Consider the following 24997-nt stretch of genomic DNA (forward strand, 5'->3'; position numbering starts at 1 on the left):
AAAGTTTCTGAAGATCAAGAACCCAGTAGTGGTTCTAACAGGGTTTCTGGCTTAGGGTCTTTTGGAAGTTACATTCAAGCTATTCTCTTAAGAACTGGTCTTTGAAGGCTCGTCGGAGGCCTAGAATACTCTTCTGAGACAAGCATCCAGCATCGATGGAGCATCCAGACAGCTAGCTGCTTTTGGAGGGGAGTCCCCTGGCTTCCGGTAGAAAGGCTCAGTGTGGGACCTAAAAGGCTTTCCCCATGGGCTGCTCATACCTCATACACATAAGGAGGTGACCCAGGGGGCTTTCCCCACAGGCTGCTCAGACCATCATACTCATAAGGAGGTGACCCAGGGGGGCTTTCAAGAAACCTCAACAACTCCGTTATCAATCTCAGGACTCACTCGCTCTCCCTTCGGCTTTGCTCTGTTCCTTGGAATTTCTAGTTGCTGAAAGAGGGGCTGTTTAAATGTTCTCATCTTGGAGACGTGAGAAGCATGCCATGTGATTTAGTTGCCCGATTCCTCATCCTAGCCTACAACATCGCATCAAATACCATACGTTTATAATTGTTTTGCCATTAAAAATAAAAAGCAGTCATTTTGTCCGGCTGACTAGCATGAAGATTAAGGAGGACAGATAGGAAAGATGTTTTAAATCACACAAAGGTAAGGCCAATGTCTTATTTTAGTAATTAATTAAAAATGTTTTGCATCTAGTAGGAATCTATTCTTGCATTTACTTCCTGCTCTTTGTGGGCAACTTTCATGTAATGTATTTTCTCTTTCCTGATGGAAAAATTAATACCTCATTGTAATACTTAATAAGTATAAAAATTAGAGAAACAGAATCACAGATAATTCTGTAATCTATACATAACTTGTTTTTGGTTTGTGAGTAGGTGTGCAATATTAGCATGCAAACATACAAGTAAATACCCATGAGCTTTAACTCTATTATTAAAATATAATTTTAATGGCTGTAACATTCTGAGCAAATATTTCTTGCCTTTTAAATCATTTTTCCTGTTTTTGAACATTTAGTTTTTTTTTACTTTCCTTTTTAAGGATAAACAGTGTAATAAACAGTTTTGAAAAATGCCTTTGTATCTCTGATGTTCACATAATATCTTACGTAGAATTATAGGGTAAACTTTACATATAACTTGTGTTCAAGGTGAAATAAAATCCGTTTGCAGCAGTACACATCATCACTATTTGTCGAGCAGTTTAATCTTTGCTAACAAGGACTTTCTTTCGCTGATAGGCCAGTTTTAATTGTCACAGAAAAGCCTGTGGAAACCGTGTGTGTGTGTGTGTGTGTGTGTGTGTGTGTGTGTGTGTTTAGGGTAGGGCGCTTTAAATTTTTCTTTCCGTTGTGGACAATATTATATAACGTCAGCAGAGGGCGCTAGAAAACCATTTCAGTCTTTGATGCCTCCCCAGACCCTGGAGGCAGGATTTTTCCAACACCCTGTCTGCATCCAGGTGTTTCTCGTCCAATGCTGGCAGCCAACGAGCTGCAGCTTTCTCTGTCTCTCTCTACCTGGCCTGCTTCTCCGGCGTTTGTTTCCGTCAGTGGTGGCATAACTTCATGCTAAACTCTGCCTAGGTTACTGCAGTTTCTCTCTCCTGACCTGAATTGAGGAATACACAATACTTTGCACACACTTAGCAGCTACTTGTGATTTCTCTTCTGTGAGTTTTCCTACTTTCTTTTTCTATGTGAGGCTTGCTGAGTTTTGTATGCACTTTGTAGACCACAGAGAGAGAGTGTGTGTGTGTGCTTTGAGAGAGGGCCTGGAATTCACTATGTAATCCAAGCTGGCCTGAATTCATAGTAATCTTCTGGCCTTGTCTCCTGAGTGGTAGGGTCACAAGGTCACACCACCGTACCTGGTGGGTATGCAGTATACTTTGTTCTTTTGGTCCATTTTTAGTGTGATGACCCCGTGTCTTTCTTGATCAACAGGCAAAGCTTTAGAAATACATAGACTTTGTTTCAATCAACGAGGGAGACTTCCTGGTACAGAAATGCCACAGAATTCCTAAACTGTCACCCAGTTCAGGGTCCAGGAACGCTGAGAATGAATAGCTTATTATTATAACTGCTTCACAATTTGATGTTGATAGAAGAACCTTACCTTAGTACAGGTGACATAACTGGACAGTTTAAGATAAGGAATTCAAATGGAAGTAGTTAGGGAACAGAAAAATATTGACTAAAAGTCCACATTAATGAAGAGTTTACAAGTAAATCCCATAATATTTTTTCCCAAGTGGGCTTAGCAGACCTGTGTGTACCTCGGGAGTGTGTCTTACACAGCAGCAAGGACTCTATGATGCCCCCTCCCGGCTCAGCTACAGCAGCTCGGCTTTATCCACAGCAATCAGCAGCAAGAACTAGGTATTTGAGGTCAAATCTTGTTCTACCTTATGTAGTACAGTCTATGTCCGTGATATATTTATTTGCGAGAATAAAGAAAGAAAATGAATACAACCAACTTTTAAGACACATAAAACTAGCTTGGAACAGATCAGTAGAAGTGTGTGTCGGGGCACAAATAAAGAGCCCCAGTTGACAGAATCAGAGTTTAAGGTTTTATTTTTTTAATTTAATTTATTTTTAAGTGTATGGATGCTTTGCCTGCCTGTATGTCTGTCCACCATGTGTGTGCAGTGCCCACAGAGGTAGGTGTCAGATCCTCTAGGACTGGAGGAGTAGTCGATGGCTGTAAGCGATCACAAGGGTCCTGGGGAACTGAACCGGGGTCTTCTGGAAGAGTAGCCAGTGTTCCTACCCGCGTAGTAGCCATCTCTCCAGTCCTGAGTTTAGCTTTCTTGACAGAGTCCAAAATCATTTTATTCCAAAAGGACAGACAGCTCTGATACTAGGAGTTAAAAAAAAATCAATTCTTGTAACGATGTCTCTGAATTTTAGGAAAGCCCTTAAGTGTTTACCCAGTTATGAAACATGGTCAGTTCAGGTCCTCGATGGCTTGAGAATGTGTGTCTTGTTGACAGCAAGTACTGGAAGTGTTTATTTCCAACCTCTGATGAGTCAGCAAATGTCTCCGTTCTTTTCAGATAAGAAAGTTTAAACTGCATGGTATCAGCAGAGGCCGCTTAAACCTGAGCTCACTAAAGAATTTGCTATAAATGCTATTTGGAATACACAGTATCCAAGCTTCCTTCAGTTACTGAAATGAAGTCCAATCTTGCCTTAGTTCAACTCTGAACCACAGCCAACATCACCCTTTCAAAGAGGAAGCAGGCTGTTTGGCATTCAGTTTTTCCGCAGCTTCCAGATCCTGCATACCAGAGGCAGACGGGTCGGTCGGCTCATCCGACAGTGCCCTCTCCAGTTCTGCTGAGGTGTGCTAGTCAGCGCAGGTGCTGTGCTCCTAGACTGTGGTCTCTGTTTTTGCTGCCTGTTTACTCTGAAGACACTTCAGGATAAAGGCCCTTTCGGTACTGAATCTGAAACAGAGAGGGGAGAACAGGACAAACTGGGTACCTGGAGCTCACCGAACCTACGGGAGGATAAAATGCCCCGTGCACCCTCTTGACTTACTTCGCCATTATTCTCTCCGTCTCCTTTTTCTCTTCTTCATCTAATCTCTGGAGAATGGATTCCAAGAACGAAAAGTGGAAATTAATGTACTGCGCCACCTGAAAGGGGAAAGAGAAGGCTGGATGAGAGAAGAGCCCAGCCAGAGAAAGACACACACGCGCGTGAGCCCCCCACCCCACCCGGAGGCTATCTGCGTCCATACATCACTGCTAATTTCTTCTGTGTCTTTATCCATGAGGAAGATCCGCGCGTTGCTTTTGGATGGGCCTTGCAGAAGCCTCTGCAGCAGTGGGACATCACTCTTCTTTAGTTTTCTCTGCTCTGCAAAGGAAAAGGGAGAAACCACAGTTAAGAGTTAAAATCCTAGAAAAAGAAAGGAGGGTAATTTTGTCTCTTGGTCTTCCTTTGGTTTGTTTTGGAAGCAACAGGAATTGAGAACTCACTCAAAAGTAAATAAATAATAAAAGCAGGAGAGTCATGCCCCACTATCCATGATAGACATGTTCCCAGACCTCAGTGAATACACGTGACGCTGTAGATGCTATATAGTACTGCACATCTGTTTGTTCTACACATATCCATATCCACGATAAAGTTAACTTATCAATTAGTTATAGTAAGAGGGTAACATCCCTAGGAACAATGACAGAAACCATATATATTCTAATGAAACTGTCAGTGTGAGGCCATTACCAACAGGAAAGGAAAAGGCATTTGAAGACGGAGAGTACGGTGCCTCGATTGCTGATCTGAGAACTAAGGCCACACTAAGTGACAAGTGGGGAGGCTGTGTCTACAGAGTGGGTTCCATGGGCACATGGAGGCTTCATCCCAGGAAGGGGAGGGAAGGGCGGCATAAGAGTCTATCACTACACTCTGAGGGCACACGGCTTCAAGCTTGTTGGATTGTCATTTCTGGAAAAATCCATTCAGTACCCTTGGATGATGGTTGACCATGGCTAACTTCAACCATGCAAAGCGAAACTGTAGATAGGGTTAGACTATTGATTAAAATTAAATATGAAACCTTTCCAAGAACTACAAGTGAGCCTCTTCCATTCAATATACGGCCTAACTCAAATAATTTTACTTTTTAGTTAGGTGAAATAATTCTACCTTTTAGTTAGGTGAAATAATTCTACCTTTTAGTTAGGTCACTTAGGCAAAGCTCTAGTCCTACCGAGGGAGCAAGATGGCTCAGTTCTTTACAGTTTTCCTTCTTTCCTTTGTTCATCCTCTCAGCTCACTTAGTATAAAGCCATTTTACAGTTGTTCTTAATTCTTCCCTTTTTTCTACCTCACATTCAATTCCTGGGTATTCCAAGAACTAAACTACAAATGCAGAATTAGTAAGATTAGTTCTTTTCATTATCTGAGGGTTTCATCCATTCAGCCATGAAAATGAGACAAAAGAAATCTGGTATATTCTCAGAATTTCAAATTTCAAACATTACCATAAATGCCTCACCACAAAAGTTCTGGCATTTTGTCAGAGTGGTGCCTCATCTGGGATTTCATTTTAACAGAAGGAAGCACAGAGAAGCCCCCAGTGCCCTCCGGTTCATCTTTCCTTCCCACCTCCCTGTTTTTCACTTCCTTCTTCAGAATAATCAAGTCTGTTTCCCATCTCTGGATTCGATTTATTCTCGTCTCCATTCCAATCCAGTGCGTGCTGATGTCACCCCTCTGACACTTCTGAAGCAACAGGAAGTCCTTGCCATCCTGCTCCCCTCCTCAGCACAGCAGGATCCTCTCCTGACCTTTCCATCGAATGCCAACTTCGTTTCCCACCCTCAGTGCCTTTCATAGTTTACACCCCCAAGTTCTTGCTTCACGATCATCTGGAGCCATTACTGGAAACATAATCCCCCACCGAGCTCTGCACACGGTCTCTTCTGACCAAGAGAGCTCATTCTCTTACAATGTGTCAGACTCGGTGTCAAATAGGGAAGGGTAGGGAAGGGTAAACGAACAAGGTCGGAGAGAAGTGGCAGGCGGTGAGGACCAAAGCTAGGGCAAGGAGGGGAAGGGAGAAAGCCAGGAGCCCAGCACCTCCTGGAGAGCCAGCCCTCCAGGGATGGATTCTTGAAGTTCTGATCTCCACTCAGACAACATCTGGCAAACAAGTGGAGTCCTTTGTATTCTAAACTCTTTGGATGTATTTTTGCTTGGATTATCTTTGGAAACAGAGCAGATACATGGTATTCTAGTACCATTTCTCAGGAAGGGTGTGGGGCTCAATGATTCAGTGTGTGCTTAGCTTGCACCAAAACTCTGGAATTAACAACAATTATAATGAACCCTTGACCCTTTCCTGCCTCTCTTCTGTATTCTGTATCCTCCCTCCCTCCCTCCCTCCTTCCCTCCCTCCCTCCCTTCTTTTTTTCTTTCTTCTTCTTTTCTGTGACAGAATCAAGCACTCTTCTGTCTGTCTTCTTTATGAACTGAAAACGAATGAGCTGGGGCCAGGGACTACATTTTCTTACCTCCTGTTCCAAAAATAATATAAAGAGCAAAATCCCGAGGGCTATTCTCAATCTGTCAATGAAAAAAAAAATGAATAATTAACTGTTTCAGATGATGTTAGGGCCAGCAGTGTCTCTCCTGCCCCTTCCCTGTCAGACATGTCCTCTTAGGCTCCTGCAGGGATCATGCGCATTCCCAGGCTGTGCTGCTCTGAGGAAAATAGCCACCAGAGTTGAACAGATGATGCTGGTTCATAGCCAAGGGCATTTACGTGACTCCATTGGCTTACACACATGCAAGGGACAGCTCAGGTCAGTGACAAGGATTACCTTGAACTTTTGGAGAAGTTGCTTTATTACTTCTTCAGTTCTCATGGTGCTGTTTGTTCTGACCTTGGTTTCTGATCCGAAGGTTGGGGTGAAAATGGATGTCTAAGGGAATAACAACAAAACCATAGGAGTCCTCATGAATCTATCAAACAACAACAGTCAGGATCCTGAACGTGAAACGGATTACGGAATCCTGAGAAGTCATGTTATCACTCCTAATGATGTCACAGAGTTCTCAAATAACCTCAGATTTAATAATAATTATTGCATGAATGATAATACTAAATATTGTATAAAACTATTCTAAGCCCTTCATAAGTATTATTAATTGACTTAATTCCTATAAAAGTAATAAAAATTAATTTTAAGCTATATGATATAAATGTCCCATGTTTAGGGGGCTGAGAGATGACGGGTCAGTGGTGAGAGTGCTTGGTGCTCTTGCAGAGGACTAACTTAAATCTGTGCTACAAAGCATCTAAATAAAGACGAGAAGAAGGTTGTGTTTAAACTTAGTTTACACTTCCTACAGGGAAAGACTGATGAGCGCTAGGCATCTGCTCACAGTGCTCTTATTATTGGTCTAAATTCTAAGTTGAAATAGGTAGTATTGGTAGTGCAGCATTATTCCGCACGAATGGGACCGTAACTTACCTCGTGGTTATAGAAGTGTCCGTTGATAGAGGCTCTATGGCTCTGTCTGTCTTTTCTGTACGCCACTGGAGCCTTCGTCCTCCTTCTCACCAAAGCCGCTTCACTCATGGTCCTATAGAGCAGTGGGGATTCCGGCTCTTCCTCTTCATATGGCTTCAGAGTGCTGTGATAAGACAAATATTCTGGGAAGAATAAAGATCACAAGCCCGTATCATTCAGCTGCCTGTCGTCGTCCATTGTGGGGACCCTGCTTTGCCTTTACTAACAAGGAGGAATGAGATTTCCCGGCTACTGAGAGCGCTGTACTCGCTGCTTGGCTTGTACTGGCCTATCAGGTGCTGCGTGAGATTGGTCAAGCAGCAAATGGTGCTGGTGAGTTATGTCTCATAGGGTTCACGTGGTCACATGACTGGCATTTCCACTCTAATCTCTTTTTATTGGGGGTGTAAATGATACACAATTTTAGCATGGAAGACCTGGAAAACCCCGTTTTTCTGACAGTCTGGACTAAGACAGGTAATATAAATGCATGGTGAGTTGAGGAGTATTTATAGGAATAGAATACTTCCAAGTGATGGACCAGGCCTGCATCCCTGTTTTGTCCCGACATCAAGTTTATTAGACCTTTCCCAAGAAGACAGATCTTGGAACCTTAGTGACCCTTTAATGCCATGGAAGCGTTCTTGAGAAGTCATTCTCACGGAATGCTGAGGCTTAAGAGAATTTCTTCCTAAGTTTCCTGAAAGTAAAGCAGCAATATGCTTTGGGCTAGTGGCTGCTGCTGATGTACCACATGAGCAGCGCAGTGACGTAAGTTACCATCACGTGAGCAATGTGGTGACGTAAGTTACCACCTGAGCAACTCAGTGATGTAAGTTACCCCCACATGAGCAATGTAGTGACGTAAGTTGCAAGGCCCTTGGGAATGTTTAAGAAGCACATATATATGAGTTCTTCAGGTAGTACTGAGTATGAGGTAAACATTAGGGAATCATGCTTTATGTTGTTGAAAAATAAACCACATTGCTAACACTTTGGTACTGACCTTCTGGGGAATGCCTTCCTTCAGACAGCAAGACTTGGCTCCCGTCCAGCTCACTGATACGATAAAGGTCATCAAACTCTCCCCAGCGAGTCATCCTCCTGAAAAGTAACAAGTTCTGTCATTGAGACTAATTCCATGTGATGGTCTCAGGTTTACAATGTTGGTACTATAGTTGTGGGCCTTGGTAGGTAGATGTGTGATCCAAATCTAAAACAACTTTATCATGTTACAAAGATTACAGTCATACCATAGTGATAAGCATGTTTTAAACACACTCTGTATATTTTTGGAGCAAAACAATTCACTAATATACTGAAATGCAAAATTATGTAGATTCTGTAAAAGAGATGCTCAGATAGGCTTGGTAGAAACCAATGCGAGCCACTGATACACAGATATCTCATAAGGTTTTAGAGGAATTTAGATACAAAAATGTCATTTATACTCATGAATCAAGTTCCCACAGCATTAAAATAATTATATAAAATGGTTCTAACATGATAAGATATGGTACTTATCTTTGGGCCTAAACTGTTTTGAAAATATAATTTACAAAATGGAAATGTATGAAAAATTCTCTATTAGAAAATTATCTCATGTAGGATATTAGCAAACTTCAAAACATTCTAGTGTCCAGAATATATGAAATGTAACAGCTGTTTATTTTACATCAGACTAACATTCTTTTTTATTTTATTTTATTTATCTGGCCTTAAATAAGTTAGTTATGCATCCTTTTTTGGCCTCAGTGTCCTCCCTTATAAAATGGGGATAATAACAGTATGAGGTAGGGTAGAATTGTTGGTAGGATTTTAATGTGTTAATTTCTGTAATATCCTTGAAACAATCCCCACTTATAGTTAAGCACTCGCTAGCTATCAAAAATATTATCAGAATAACCCCATCCTCAGTGGCACCATCACCACCATCACTGCCATCACCACCACCATCATCATCTTCATCATCATCACCACCACCACCATCATCATCACCGTCACCACCATAACCACCATCATCATCACCGTCACCATCATAACACCATCATCATTACTGTCACCACCATAACCACCATAACACCATCATCATCACCACCATAACCACCATAACCACCATCACCACTATCATCTTCATCATCATCACCACCACCACCATCACTGCAGTCACCACCGTCTAAATTCATTTCAAGATGGATCAGGCACAATTTGGGTTCCAGTGCATTTCTGGACCTCTCGAGGCAAATGGACACTATTATTTGCAGGAATATTTTTTTGTCCTGTGTTGTTGTCCATAAAATCTTTTATAGTATGAACGCCGAGTATTTCCACTTGGGGTGTCTGTGACTCTACCCAAATGTCCCTGACTGTCGGTTTGAATGATCATGTCCCCAAAGGCTCACGTATTTGAAGACCTGGTCCTCTATTGGTTTGGGGAAGTTTGGGCAAGTGTAGGAAGTTGAGTCTTGCTGGAGGGAGAAGATCACTGAGATTTGAGGATTTGTAGCTTTATGCTGCTTTGTTTGCTTGATCTCTCTCCCTCCCTCCTTCTTCTTCTTTCTTCTTCCTTCTCTCTCTCTCTCTCTCTCTCTCTCTCTCTCTCTCTCTCTCTCTCTCTCAATCTCTCTCAATCTCTCTCTACTACCTGTGTGTACATGACAATGTGATCAGTCAGCTTTCTGTTCCTGTAGCCATGTTATACCTTCCTCGCCATGATGGACTTTATCCCTCAGGAAACAAAAGCCCAAAGGAACGTTTCCTTCCTTAAGTTGCTTTAGGTCATGACACGTTATCACAGCAATGGGAAAATAATCAACACACTGACGAAAAAGCTCTTATAAACGTAGCCGGCACTGGCAAAACAAAGCTTTCACTCTCCTCTGGACCTTGGAATTCTCTTGAAGTCTTTAAACTCTTATTTGATTTACAGCGCCCATAAGAAGGACATAATGTGATCATAATGTATTTGTTAATACAATTTAGAGCAAACTCTACTATGCGGAAATATTGTCAGTTAAAATATACGTCACAAAGAGGAGGAACTATTTACATTAGCAGTCCGGGTGTCCACCCACACTCTATTCGTATGACACATAAAATTAAACATCTTCAACGTACAGCTTATTAGCAATCTAAAGTAGTTGTGCTTGATCACTGTTGAATGGGAACTGGATACCAATGAGAAGTTAAAACTAAAAGGCAAAGCGACCAGGTGCTGTTTCCAATGGGGAGAACCGAAGTTCTACAAATAATGACCACTTATGATTCCCATAGCTGGTCAGTGATTCTGGCCGATGTGACAGCCACCCCCTTACTTTTCTCAGCTTGTTTTTGTTTTATTTTTTGAAACAATCTTTTTTTTTTTATTTTACATACCAATCCCGGTCCCTTTCCCTCCTCTCCACCCCCTCCGCGACCTTCATCTCACCCCACCTCCCAAACACTCCTCAGAGGAGTGGGGCCTCCCATGGGGAGTCAGTCCTTAAATTTTTGCACTATGGTGGTGCCACGTCAATACAGGGGCTGAAAAACAGCTCAATATATTCATTTTGCCTCTTTTCTTCATGGCACTCCTTGCCAAAGTCAAAAGCTACAACCTCACAGTTTGGGGCTGTGTAATTCAAGCACATTACAAGAGCAACCATTCCATGTGCTGTGCATATGACCAAACGTATGGGCAGTCGGCCACACCTTTCAAGCAAGAAGCAGCTAGAACTTTAGCATCAAGCAGTTGAGCATGTCCAAACACGGAACAGTTTGTGTTGCTCTGACCAAACACCAGGAAATGTACCAGGGGCAAATCTAAACACTGGGAAGGGGCTGTAATCTTTTGCAAAACAAAATGGAGGTAGAAATTTGATAGGCAAATAGAATGCAGCCACTTCTCTATTTATAGCACAAGAAAAAAAAACATTATTGATGCAAATCAAATATGCACCTGTTCACAACTTGCTCTTTATTTCCTTCTGCCATGACTTGTCTAAATTATGCCAATACTGACTTTAGAAAGAATTAAAAATAGAAATGAAAACCAGCAAAAGCAAAAGTAACCCCAATGAGTCACCCCTTCTCTGTTTCATTTTAAACACACAGTTTCTTTCTGCAAGGAAACATTTGGCCGAGATATGAGAGATCAAAGTCTTCCTTTAAAGTCATTTCCATACACACAGAGCTCAAACAAACCGATTTATTTTTAAGCCTCCGCCATTCCCATTTGGCTAGTACTTTCTCAGTGTGACTCATTTCTGGTACGATTAAAGCGAGCCAACATGGCAAGAGTGGTAATTTTTCTCAAAGGATGAATGAACAGATACCCAATTGGAGTCCTTACAGCTGAGCCCACATTGTCCACGTCCTTCACTGTCCACTAACCCAGGGGGGGACAGCAAATCTGAGCAGTGGGGTTGTTATGTCCATAGACACACAGTATGGGAAAAAAAATGAGAGAAGGCTTGGAATAAGGGAACGGTCGAATTCTTTACACAATTTAATTGAGGCACATAATTTAAAGGAGTCACCTGAAAGGAGGTGACCAAGGGAAGATACTCCGAGGGTGTCTGTGTATCGTCAGAATCAGAGACTGGGCAGAGCCGTTCCGTCTTCCTGAGCCTTCCTACCTGAATGCTCTGCTGATTGCACCAGGCTCTCTTGACTAATCAGTCGCAACCACAGAATGCTATCATGCTCGTGTGTGTGTGTGTGTGTGTGTGCATGTGTGTGTGTAAGAGAGAAAGAGACTGAGAGAGAGGCAGTCTGCATGCATTGTATACATAAGGGGTGGGATCTCTTCCTGCTAATTCTTACTCACTAGAAAAATATGGTTCACCACACAAGCATTTTTATAATGTTCTAGAAAGTCTTGTTTCTACGGTAAAGGACAGGTCAGTGCCCGTTGTGTTAGAGTAAATGTCTGGTTACTATGGTGAATCACAGGCTTTTGCAGTTGTCCAGCTGACCTTCCTCAATTTTAAATAATGAGAAACAATGTCTGTCTTGCTTCCAGGCTGTTAAGGCTTGAACGGGAAATGTACTCCATAGACTCATGTGTTTGAGCACTTGCACCCCATCTGCTAGTACTGTCTGGGGAGGCTGTGAAGTCATTGAGACTGTTTCTAGCTTGCAGAAGTATCTTCCTGGGGGACAGACCTTGAAGACAACTTGATCAGAGCTCCCTACTACTTGCTTTGCTGAGATAGGAATCAGCTGTGGCTCAAGTTCCCACTGCTAAGGATGGAGTCGCGTCAGCTGCCATGCCTTCCCTGCCAGGATGGTCCTCACATCAGAAACTGTAAGCCCAAATAACCCTCCGCTCCTTTATGCCGCTCCTGCCATGTTTGGCTATGGAGAGAAGGGCTCCTAACGTACCAGCAATGTTCTCAGGGAAAACAGGCTCTGCAGAAGACGCACTGTGGAGGGACACTTCACAGTCCGCTGCAGCATATGAAAGAGCATCATCCTAACCACCCTGTCACCCTCAGCTCCTAAGCTCACCCCCAATTCCAGTATTTTTAATTCAAAACTAGTATTTTATATTTGAGAAATTAAAAGGTATCTTTGAATAGCTATTAGAATAATGGTTTCGCAGGCCAGCAGAAGTGCCTTCTACCTCCTTGACATTTGTATCACTTTAATGTCTCAATCTTAGGAAGTTTTAATGAATCAAAAGGGAAGAAAATGCAGCACCAGGTGTTGGCTTCCTAGAGAACTTTGCCATGAGTTCTTAGAAAGGTGTGACATATGATTGCTAATTTTGTGGGTTCATATCATGTATAGTTTTTTTTTAAAGCAAGGCTTGATCGCTCTTAAATGCTGCTTCCAGTCATTTGAGTGGTCAGCCCTGTCAGTCATCTCGTATCTCTGGGATGCGGGTCGGCATCAGCTGCCCGAGGCTGTGGTTCCATTTGTGTTCACAAGCACCATGTCCTGTGCCCATCCGCAGCCCTTTGTGTGGATGGGAGAGCGGCGAGGGGAGGCAGATGGGGTGAGGTGGTTGTCACACAAAACGTGTGCAATTTATTCAATTCATTTGATCTTATTCCCCCTCACCCACGCTTCCTTTCTCCATCGTTCATATTTCCATATCCCTCCTTCTCCTGCCTCTCTTTCACTCCTTTCTCTTTTCTTCCCTCCTTTCTTCCTCTTGGTGCTGGGCACTGGGATGCAAACACAGTTCAAGATGCATTCCTAGAAACTCACACGGGAGGTGGAGGACAAGACGTGTAAAGTCCAATGGACCGCATGCCCTGGAGGTGCCAAAGAAAAACTGTGAGTGTGCTCAGTAGAGACTGAGGGATCAGGAGAAGGCTTTGAGGGGGCGAGTCAGGTAACTGGCTATCGGTGAGCAGGCTGACTTCCGGGCAGGCTGAGTGAGGAAAATAAGAAGCTACACTATGTGTTTAGGGTAAAACGTTCAGCCTCAGTTCAAGCATGAGGTTCGAGAAATGTTGGAAAAATAAAATCATGGTGGGCCATGAGTATATCCTCCAAAGGGGTACCTAGTTTTCCTTAAGTACTATCAAAGATCAGACCATGCAAATGGACCATTCTGGTAGCTGTCTCTCCTTTTTCTCCTCTGGTAGAACCCTATCTTCTCCAGTAATGGGTGGGAGGACAGGAGGTTTGAAGAGAATCATAGTGGTCCAGGTGTTTCAGGAGGGAGGGGAGATGGGAATGAAAGAGAAGAAAGGAAGCCAAGTCATTTTACGATAACTAGAATAAATATTAATTTTCAAGAAAAATTAGAAAGGATAATGACAGAACACCACCCAAGTATAGACATCCAAGTATAGTTGCATCCACCCACCAGGGAGCTGTTCTGGGCAATGCACTTCAAATGCACTTTGCTGTGCCCAGCTAAACAGTTCTGCTTGTTCTGGACATGAGCAGAATTCAGTCTCCTCTCGAGAAAACAAGAAGAATCCTTTGTTCCCAGGAATGGACAGATTTAAGCTTTCTTCCCTGTTTTTGATGGTCAGGTCGTGACTATTCAAATCTTACTTTTCTATCTTCTTTCTTTTAGTGAGCAGATGCAGTCTTCTGGGAGAAGCACTGGGGCAGAAGGGCCCATGAGCCTAGGCTCTGGAGCCCAAGGGGACAGTCCCTTTGGTGCTTCCAGGTAGTTAGCTAGGGATCATGCATAAATTCACCTAGCCTCATAGACATGGTTTCCAAATGTCCAGTTAATGGCAATGGTATGAGACTGTCCATAAGCATTCATACATAGCTATAAGTAACCTACGCTAAGAGCACAGACCACGAAGGCAGACAGCGAGGCCCTCTAAGGAATTACAAAGGAGGACAGCTTACCCTTTCCTGGAAAATGTTTCTGTTGCCTTCAACAGATCAAAAGAAGAGACTTGCTTCTCATCTTGTATTTTCAGCTGTATGGGTCGTTTCACTCCCCAGAAAATGTCCAGCATCCCTTCAACAATCAGTTGTCCGTCTTCAGTCTAAGGAAGAAGCCGTTATCCGCAGTTAACTGTTTTTGCGTCATTTATAGAAAATTAAATGCTTTAACTGAAGATGTAGAAAGCAAGTCTGTAGGAGGTACTTTTAGGTTTAAAATCCCCCGGGATGGATTATTTGGCTTCTCAGCCTATCTGTACCACAATTCTAATTTTGAAATAGCCATTTATTTCTAAAACAGTATACCTGGCAAAATAAGCCCGTGTCTTTGGCATGTCCACAGATGGGCACAGTGCATTAACGGCTTTCTGAGCTCTGGCCCTTGGATTAAGTGGCATTATATTGCTTTAGCTCCATTTAATTTAAAAGGTATAGCAGATTTAAAAACTATACTGAATTAGAAATCAGAATAGTTACTAAGAGCCTTAGTTGTTTGAATTAGCAGGAATAATTTAAGTCATAAAATTATGCAGAACAAAAGAAAGACTGCTTACTAGGAAGGTAATGGTAAACACCTTTAAAATCAGCAACCAAGAAGGGAGCCAGAGACATCATGCTCTGGCCTCCTCATGTGTGAACATGGTACATATGCTTACACACTTGCATACTCATGTGCATGCAATACACACCACACACACATACACAAACAATTAAGAACGTATTTCTGAAAAAATAATAATTTCTGAAGTACTCCTTCAAATGGAAATAGTATACATAACAAAAGGAGTAAATGCGTAAGTGAAGAAAAATTAGCAAATGGATATGATTTATTTTGCAAATACCTAAAGAAGTGTGAAAAACAAAGCAATTCTCATACAATTTATTTTCAAACCTATCTTCTCTTTTAGATTTAACTATCTTTTCATTAAGCAATATATTACAGTTATAGAAACTTTGAGAGTATAGAAACTAGAAAGTTATAAAGTCATTGGTTATTATGAAAAGCCAACTTTTAGGCAATTTAAATTGCTGAACTATTTCTCTAACATTTTAATAATAACATTTAAAACTGTTGACATTATAAGATAGCATACATTGGCTGGAACTGAACTTGTTCATTTCAATGAACACATCCAACTCGACCTTACAGATCCAGCATGACTTGCTATAACAACACCACACTGGTGGATACAAGCATACCGTCACATTTTCTCATGGCAAATGGTGTCACAGTGCACCCTTCTCCACACACACGTGGTGCTTCAAATGTCAGAAAATAGTGGACTTACTGTTCATAACATTATCCATTATCGAGCCATACTCCATTTTAAAACAGGAAGCAGTTGTGCCCTTTTTTTTTTTGTATACTTTCCTGCGCCAAAAAATGCTTAGAAACCTGCAGGCATGTCAGAACTACTATTTTGTGAATTAGTCTAAACATGAAAAGTCAGAATAAATTGGAGATTTACCTGCTTCTTTAGACCACACGTGTCCCTAGGTTCTAGACTCACCCTGATTCAGCAACACGCTTAGAGAATCTGTTTCCTGTGAATCAAGCTGCTGCGTTTCTTTAGTGGGCTTACCTGTCCATACAAAATATGCAGATTTTTCTGGTTCTCATAGAAAACATTATAGGCCTCCAGTAAAGAGTTAAGTTGTTCCCTAAATAAATAAATAAATTCAGTTACAATCAACCTTAAGTCCTAGATTGTGAAACACAATAATAGTACTTTTACTTCATAAAAATGCAGGATGAAAAAAAAAACGCTTCAGAGGAATTGATACCATTCTGCCATTTTAAGTTAAGGTACGCCAAGGGAATGAGAAGCACTCTTAGAACATGAAGACATTTTAATATGCTCACTCACAAATAAAATGTATGTGTGGCGGGGGTGCCAGAGGGCAACGAAAGGCATGTGTGTGGCTGGAGAGCTTGTTTGTTTCACAGCAGTTAGGCCCCAACACTAAGCATGTGGTATTATGGTCCCCGTTGATGTTACAACAATGGTCAGTGAACGGCTTAACTAATGTTGGCTGTTCTAGAGGAAGCTCAGATAACAGGTAGACGCTGTGGGGACACAGGTTCCTGCCATGTCTCCGCCCTTCCAGAGGGCAGTCTTCACATTCGGAGAGGCTTACCACCTCACCTAGATTACAGAAATGGCCTCCTACAAGGCTTCTTATGTCTACTGTGCATTCTTGACAACAGGGATTATTTTAATTAAAATAATCGGCCAATAACTTGGCCATCTTTCTCCTTTGCGCAAAATTCTTCAATGTCTTCTCAGAATAGGATTCAACATCCCATTGTCATGGCGACTTGAGAGAGTAGGTTTGGTTTAGTCTTCTGTCAGCCTGATCGCTCTTCCCCACACTTTCTGGATGTCTCTTGAATACTCCGGGTCTCAAGGCTTTGAACTTGCTGACTGCTCAACTGGAATGTCCTCTGCTTCCATCACACTGCTAGCTCAATCGTTCATCTTCTTTAAACATTTAATCAAAAGCCACCTATGGGGACTGGAGAGATGACTCAGTGGTTAAGAGCACTGCCCGCACTCCAGAGGACCTTGGTTCTTTCTTGGCACTGACACGTTGGCTAACAACTGTTCATTACACCAGATCCAGAGGACCCAATACCCTCTTCCACAGCTTCCACAGACAATTCATGCACCTGATGCACAGACATGCATGCACGAAAACACACATACACATAAAACAAAAGCAAAATCCTCCACCCATTTTTTAAAAAGCCACCTATGTAAGGAAGCTTTCTTGACCACCCATTCTAAATCTTCTTCTCTCCCAACATTTCATATCTTATGTTCTTCCTTCACTTCTGTCTCCGAGGTATCCTCTAATGCTCTATAAATTTGATTTCCTGATTTACTCCTGCTCTCCCTCACTTCCTTTCTCCTCTTTTTTTTTTTTTTTTTTTTTTTTTTTTTTTTTTTTTTTTTTTTTTTGAGACAAGGTCTGTAATTCAGTTTGTAGACCAGAAACCACCTGCTTCTGCTTCTAGAGTGCTGGGATTAAGGGCATGAGCCATAATGTCCTGCTATAAATTTGACTTTTCAATTGTGTGCTCTGTCTTTTCCTCCAGAACGAAGCTCCTTGAGGGAGGGAATGGCTAGAAGTTTTTTTTGTTTTTTTTTTTTTTTTTTTTGTCTTCTTCAGATTTTCTGTATTCCTGTGTCTCAGTCAGGGTTTCTATCACTCTGACAAAACACCATGACCAAAAAGAAAGCTGGGGAGAATAGGAGTTATTTGGCTTACACTTCCATATTGCTGTTCTTCTCTAAGGAAGCAGGACAGGAACTCAAGCAGGGCAGGATCCTGGAGGCAGGTGCTGATGCAGAGACCACGGAGGATGCTGCTTACTTCCTATAGCTCCCTCAGCCTGTTTTCTTATAGAACTCAGGACCACCAGCAACCCAGGGATGACCCCAGCCTGTTTTCTTATAGAACTCAGGACCACCAGCAACCCAGGGATGACCCCAGCCTGTTTTCTTATAGAACCCAGGACCACCAGCAACCCAGGGATGACACCAGCCTGTTTTCTTATAGAACCCAGGACCACCAGCAGCCCAGGGATGGCCCCACCTACAATAGGCTGGCCCTCCCCGTTGATCACTAATTGAGAAAATGCCTTACAGCTGGATCTTATGGAAGCATTTCCTCAACTGAGGCTCCTTCCTCTCTGATGACTCCAGCTTGTGTCGAGCTGACACAAAACCAGTCAGTATACCCTGGTAGTATTGGTGCAGAGTAGGCTCCCATAATAAGATAAACTTTGATTCAGTAAAATTATCAGAATCTTCTCTTCCTAAGAAAACCAATAGTAGCAAGATAAAGGAGATAATGCTTGTTTAAAGTAAATCTATTTATCAAAAACTATTCTATATCATTTAATTTAAAGTATCTCATTGTCCATATTTCCTCGATCCTCAGATACTGTTGCCATTCATATAAGCAAACAGGCTCTGAGAGCAGTCACTTCGGTATCGCTTACTGAATTTTCCTGATGGTTAGGATAAATACTTGTTCATCGTAAGTTGATATTCAATGAACACTCACTGAACACTGAACAACAGGCTTTATGTACATTGTTTCTACATGTTGGAGTCTTATAGCCATGCTTTTTACTGACTTTTCCTCACTTGCAATTCCCAATGTGACATTTCCAAAGGTCCATATAGTCTATACAATGGACACAGAAAAAAATCCCAGTGAAGGCCTCCAGGCCACCATTCCATTTCCCAAACAGTTAAAAATTTAATATTAATGAATATTTCTGCTCTACATTTCTCTGGCTACACTGATTGTCCCTGGGGGTCATACCTTAACATTGTCCTCCCACTAAAGATCCCAAGAGCTCTTTATGGGCTCTTATTCTTTATGCCAGAGCAGCACAGAGAAGCGGCAGGTTCACTAAGGATGCAAGTCCTGATGTGCTGAGCTCAGAGCACCATTATGGAAGCGTACGAAGCGTTATAATCTCACTTCCTTAGCTTCTGCTTCTGGCCAAACCCCAGTATGTAGCCCGGCACAAGTCTTTGGAGCATCACCCAGGACCAGGCAATGGAAACGTTCAGTCCCTGAACAGACTCTGACCAAATCCTCTCACACCAAAGCACGTCTCCAAATGACTTGGGGCGCTGCCAACCCCTGGCCCTGGGATGCTTGCTTTTAGTAAGTGAATTTACGATGGCATCTAGCCACACTAACACATTTGCTTACTGTCTGTCGTTGCTTCTGAGATCTAAAAGCAGCGGAATGTCTCCGACGGCAACCATATGATCCACGCACTCTGAAATAGTTAGAATTTGCTCTTGGCAGAGGAACCGTGCCAACCCACACTCCACTGTGCAACACGGGGTGACAAGAGACCACAGAGTTTTCCACATTTACCTCACTACAAGCGGCATCTTTTTGATTGAGTATTAAGGACGCGTTGAAGGATTTGGGCGCATAGAAGAAGACTTTAACTCAGGAAACTAAAGCGTTTAAATTAATTTTGCAAAGCGAGTAGTAAAAGGTAAAATCCGGAATCCTAAATCTAGAAATTATATGAAAAACCACAGCGATGGTGAATGCATTCAACAAGGGCTTTTTAAAACGGTATGCATCTTACCAGAAAGGGGATTTTAGAAGGTGTTAGATTATGGGCCCAATGAAGGGATGGGTGGACACGACACTGGGAAGAAAGGTGAGCCTGAGATGCATGAGGCTGATGAGTTGAAACGAGGGGCATAAAGAGATAAAGAGTCACAGCCATCGGTTCTCTGTGGCTACTAACTCTGACTAAGCATGCTAACAGAAAGGCTGAACTAATGGCCGTTCATTCTGTCAGCACCACTGCGCGAGTGAGAAAGAGGCACAGTTTGTTAGTCCCTATCTGACACAGACCAGTTGGCCAGCACAAGGCCTCAAACAAAGCTCTCAAACAGTAGCACAGAAAGGGGCTACCCATCTGGTCCTTTTTCATGAACTTGGGATGTCTGGAAGACACAGAGACAGCAAAATAAATAAATAAATAAATAAATAAATAAATAAATAAATAAATAAAAAGATTAAGACACTTTTGAATGAGTCATCAAATCTTGCCTTTCTGGGAAAAATTTGTGGGATTTTTGGAACATAAAATATTAAATCACAGTACATTACATGGGTTTTTAAGAACATCTTCACACATTATATGAAGGAAAAGGTATTTTTATTAAACTGAGAAATGCCAAACTTTTTATACAGACTGAACTTCTAACTGAAGGAATTGATGGGGCCATCAGCTTCCACCCAGAAACTGGCAAAATCCAACCATGGCATTGCAGGTTGGGGACACTGGGAGGTGCTGACGCATGCCTAGGATTCTCTACCATGGGTTAGGGAAGAGAGTAAGCCAGGAAGGAACTGGCAAGGGGAGGAAGGATGCTAGGGGCACCTATCCCTCTGCTTGTCTTTAATGAGTTAAAAGCCTACGTGGGTGAACCGTAAGATGCTAAGGCGTATACGCGAAGGAACTGTAAATACTAAGGTGTACTTTGTACCTTGTGGCCAGAACTATAGCTGCTCAGCAGATGGGAGCCACCCACATTCTGACGTGTGCCATCGATAATGACCCTAGCGAGAAACGAGTTCCTCTTTCTTATCATTCCTCAGCTGTCTAGAGGAAACACTTATTTGATTTGTAAACTGTAAAAAACACAGGCAAGAGACAGGATAACGGCTGGGAGGGAGTTTAGCTTCCTATCCAGAGACACATGGATCTCAAATCTGGGTTGCATAATAATAATAATAATAATAATAATAATAATAATAATAATAATAATAACAACAACAACAATAATAATTCCCCTTTGCTTTTCCGATTGTTCACAGCAGCATTACGTGGCTCTTCTATGCTTTTCCTGGAAGCCAGTGAGCCCTGTTCCATTGTTGCTCCTTCTAACTCGTGCTCAATGAACAAAGTACAGAGATTGTCACATGCTGTGACACAGCATGACCTTCAGAGTCTACCATGTACCAAGTAATGTCCATGGCCATGCTTGGCTGTGCCCCCTACGTCAGTGGCACTCTCTGGGAGGCGTGTTGAAAAGTGTTGATGGTTCCATTTGGTGATCTTTGTGGATCCTCCCAGAGAGCAGCTGTTCTCTTCAGCACACACAAACCCTCTACCCTTTTTCACACATTTAGTTTTCTTTTCTCCATTGACTCTGTTCATAATGTTAAATTTTAGCGGTGGGATTATTTAACAGTTTTATATAGTCAATTCAAACACCTTAATTTAAAACATTCCATATGCTTTATAAAACAATCAGAAAGTAGGGACGGCTGGAGGAGGGGGCCAGAGAGATGGCTCAGTGGTTAAAAGCACTGGCTGTTCTTCGAGAGGTCCTGAGTTCAATTCCCAGCAACCGACACATGGTGGCTCACTGCCATTTATAATGAGATCTGGTGCCCTCTTCTGGGGTGCAGGTACGCATGCAGGCAGAACACTTGTACATAATAAATAAATAAATCTTAAAAAAATTTCTTCATGCATATGTATGAAAAATTTGAATAAATGTTTAAACATGTTTTTAAAAAAGAAATTAGGGGATGGAGAGATGGCTCAGAGGTTAAGGGCTCTACCAGAGGACCCAAGTTTGGTGTCAAGCACCCAGATCAGGTGACTCACAGCTGTCTGTAACTGCAATTTCAGGGGCCCTGAGGCCTCTGGTCCTCATGGGCACCTGAGTACACACACACACACACACACACACACACACACACACAACTAGGAATTAAACATATGACATAATGAATTGACTCCTGCCACGATTATTGTTTTGTGGGTTGTAATGCTACACACTTTCCAAGCTGTGCATTTAGTGTTTAATGTATTCATGATTTTTCATAACTGACATCCATAATTTATAGTATAAATGGCTACCTGCCTCTGGAAAGGCAGAATCAGGAAATATGAGAATAACAAAAAATAAATCCTTATTAAGCCAGCTAACCCTGACGTCATCCTAAAGCACTGATGTCCGCAAGCACTGGTAAAATTCTCGGGACCCACTTTACCCTTCCCTACTATCCACTGGAATCCCAGAATTGAAGTCGCAAACTTTAGCAAGGCCCTCCAGAGAAGAAAGCTTGGGGGCCAGGTCTCCTTGCCTTGGGCCTCTTTTTCTGGCTGCTAGTTGAAGAGAGAATGCCTCTCCACCTGGCAGACAGACCTTCCACAGCTTAGCAAAGTAGGTTAGTCACATTTCCATTGCAAATGAAGGGATTGGGTTCCAAGCCTGAAAGCTGGGGCAGGGGGTGGGGAGGGGGGGACAGAGCTGGGGAGAAGAGGGCCATCTTGACAGAAGCAAATTTTGCCTCTCTTGATGGCAGAGTCCTGTGCTAGGGCACGTGCATCAAGCCCCTCTCCTCTTCAAAGAGGAAGAATTCCTGCCTGCTCAACACACTCCATGCTAGAGTAATAGGAGCTGTCCCTGGTCAGGGGTGGGGAGGTGGGGAACTGGGTGATAGATGAAAGAAAGGCTCCAGATATTTTAACCATGCAAACTACACTGTATGGGAGGCCTCTTGCTACTTGGAACCATGTTACTAAGCTGTACAAGGTGTGGACAGGATAGAAAGATGGAACCTTATTCTGTAGCCCAGGTTGACCTAGAACTCAGGCACTCAGGAACCTCTGTTGCTGCCCCCTCAGTTTTAGGCTTTTAGGCCTGCATCTGACCCTCTCTCTCTCTCTCTCTCTCTCTCTCTCTCTCTCTCTCTCTCTCTCTCTCTCTCTCTCTCTCTCTCTCTCTCTCTTTCTCTCTCTCTGGCTGCCAACAGGATCCGCTTTTGGATCCACTCTTTTACATCAACACTGAGAACTCAGATAGTATTAGCTTTTAAAAGAGGAGGAGGTTTTTTACAGGGAGATCAACAGTTCAGAGATGTACTCATTCCGACTAGAGCTACACTAATGATTATGTCTAATGACTCTAAACATGTATGTACATTAAGAAAGAGAGATGCACCATCATGCTACCCTCGTTATGAAAACAGTGTCTGGGGATGGGACTTGTGACGTCAAAGTCATGTCATGAATAAGGTCTGCGAGGTGGCCGCTCCTGTACTCATTTCTATCCAGAGGACTCTGGCGGGGGACAAAGAGCAACAGTGGTGTAGAAGAAGCAGGGTCCAACCTGGAACAAAGCTCTGGGGCTTTGATGAGAATTGACTTTCTAGCAGGGGGCAAGGAAAGAAAACAAAACAAAACACCAAGAAGGCCATGTGAAGGAGGGTAAGATTTCTGAGAGGGACACACGATTCTGTGGTATGGTGCTTGGGAAGAAGGCGTGAGAGAGGCGGCTCGGGAAGGCTGGGATGGTAAACTGGGGCCTCGGGAATGGGAGCACACAACCAGAGGAAGAGTGAGGGAGAAATCCCAGGCAGACACACACGTGTCCCGAGGGCAGGGCTAAACTTGGCACTTCTGAAGGGAAGGAAAAGAAGGGATTCAAAGAAGCTGTAGAGTTCCTGTGGGCCTCTGAGGCTAGACTGAGGGGGGGACATCTTGCTCTGAGCACAGCAAGAAACCTTTGGGGGGTTTTGGCAAGATACTGGGGCTTACATAAGACAGAAACATTTGGTAGCTCAAACATTTGGTAGGCCTCAGGGGGAGGCTGTTGTAGCTGCCCAGGCCAGGGATCAGTGGCCTTCAACTGTGCAGGGCTGTTGGGGCTTGGGAGTGGAGATGATGGGCTGGTGGAGAGCCCAGAGAATGGTCCCTAAGGATGCTTCCCTCTCACCCTGGTGTGCGCTTATATTTCAGCTTTTTCTAAAACAGGGCTTAATGGAAAAGTTTGAAAGAAAAAAAGTCACTTGAAAAGTAAACATGGCTGTGCCACACATCACTGGACATTGTTTGGAGAGGCACACGTGTGTTGTGAAACAATGTCCTTTGTGTGTGGAAGGTGACGGACTTTGTGCCTACTAGGAATGCAGACCAAAGGTGGCTTCACACTCGAACGCCCTGCTCCTTTTGGTGGGGGAAGCGATCCAACTATTCTACCTAATGAAGTCTTCCACTTGCCACCCGGAAGCCCTCCAGCCTCACAGGCCTGGGAGAGTCCTGCTGGAAGGTAACTCTCAGGCCACTGGTGTGATCAGGGGCCGCTGACATAAGCAGGCAGGAGGTCCAGTGGGAGCTTTCTCCCCACATAGCCTTACAGCCATGGCCACTGAGTGTTACCACCACTGTAACCGGCTTTGTTCACAGGATCTGACTGCTGAGTCTTCTAGTTTTCAAATAAATACACTAACCAACTGTCCCGCTGTTCTGAGTAACACCCACCTGTCACTCACACGATGTCCACTGAGCATAGAACCTATCTAACCATATCACCTGCTTCACTTACTGTCTGTAACTGGCTATCTGCCTGTCACCCACACGATGTCCACTGAGCACAGAACATATCTAACCAGATCATCTGCTTCCCTTAGCATCTCTAAATGTCTATTTACAGCTCTTTGAGAAAACCTTCCAATCCTTATATGGCACCCTGTCCTGCGTGGTCCCTCTTCTGCTTTCCTTCTTGGTGTCCTTGTAAGAGAGACTTTCAGGTCTGGAGAGGTGGCTCAGAGCTTAAGAGCTCTGCTCTTCCAGAGGACCCAGGTTTGATTCCAAGCACTTAATCACAGCTTATAACTCCATTCCCAGAGAATCTGATGTCTTCTCCTGGCCTCTGCAGGCATCAGGATTGTACGCTGTGCACAGACAGGACATCTGTGCACTATAAATATCTCTCATGTGCCCTGTACCGCAGCCGGTGGAACCATTTGCTTGCTCTAACTCAGTGGCCACTGGATTCAGAGGCTTCCTGCACCAGATACTTCTCGGCCCTGATTCTCTAAACTGCCCTTAGCTCTCCCCCTAGTCAGATCTCAGTATAAAGTCTGTCCTGGGTCTCAGTTGAGGGGGGAGGGGTTCTCTCAGTTTGTTTTGCTTCTTTAGACCTGCACTTTCTAAACAGCACAGTGGCTGACTGGGCTGGGAATTTGGAACTGAAGATACCTACCCCATCCCCAGTGAGGACCCAGGAACTCTCAGGAAGGGCCTGGCCTC

The 24997-nt window shown here is 43.1% G+C and overlaps 1 protein-coding gene across 3 annotated transcripts in view; it reads right to left on the reverse strand.

Annotated features, from left to right (window-relative positions):
* Nucleotides 1-2216: 2216 nt before the first annotated feature.
* The window catches only part of Rassf6 (Ras association domain family member 6), a 35822-nt gene continuing 13041 nt past the window's right edge, over nucleotides 2217-24997 (reverse strand). For all 3 annotated transcript variants that reach the window (XM_050150075.1, XM_050150076.1, XM_050150077.1), the window contains exons 3-11: nucleotides 15975-16053; nucleotides 14353-14495; nucleotides 8054-8151; nucleotides 7009-7190; nucleotides 6355-6456; nucleotides 6046-6097; nucleotides 3762-3880; nucleotides 3560-3657; nucleotides 2217-3465 (exon numbers count right to left, since the gene is read on the reverse strand). In XM_050150075.1, coding sequence (XP_050006032.1) covers nucleotides 3390-3465; nucleotides 3560-3657; nucleotides 3762-3880; nucleotides 6046-6097; nucleotides 6355-6456; nucleotides 7009-7190; nucleotides 8054-8151; nucleotides 14353-14495; nucleotides 15975-16053 — 949 coding nt within the window. In that variant the 3' untranslated portion in view covers nucleotides 2217-3389. The remainder of the gene's footprint in view (nucleotides 3466-3559; nucleotides 3658-3761; nucleotides 3881-6045; nucleotides 6098-6354; nucleotides 6457-7008; nucleotides 7191-8053; nucleotides 8152-14352; nucleotides 14496-15974; nucleotides 16054-24997) is intronic.

This window comes from Alexandromys fortis, unplaced genomic scaffold (genome assembly GCF_014885135.2).
Source record: "Alexandromys fortis isolate MF-2015 unplaced genomic scaffold, M_Fortis_MF-2015_v1.1 scaffold_0, whole genome shotgun sequence".
NCBI classification, from domain to species: Eukaryota; Metazoa; Chordata; class Mammalia; order Rodentia; family Cricetidae; genus Alexandromys; species Alexandromys fortis.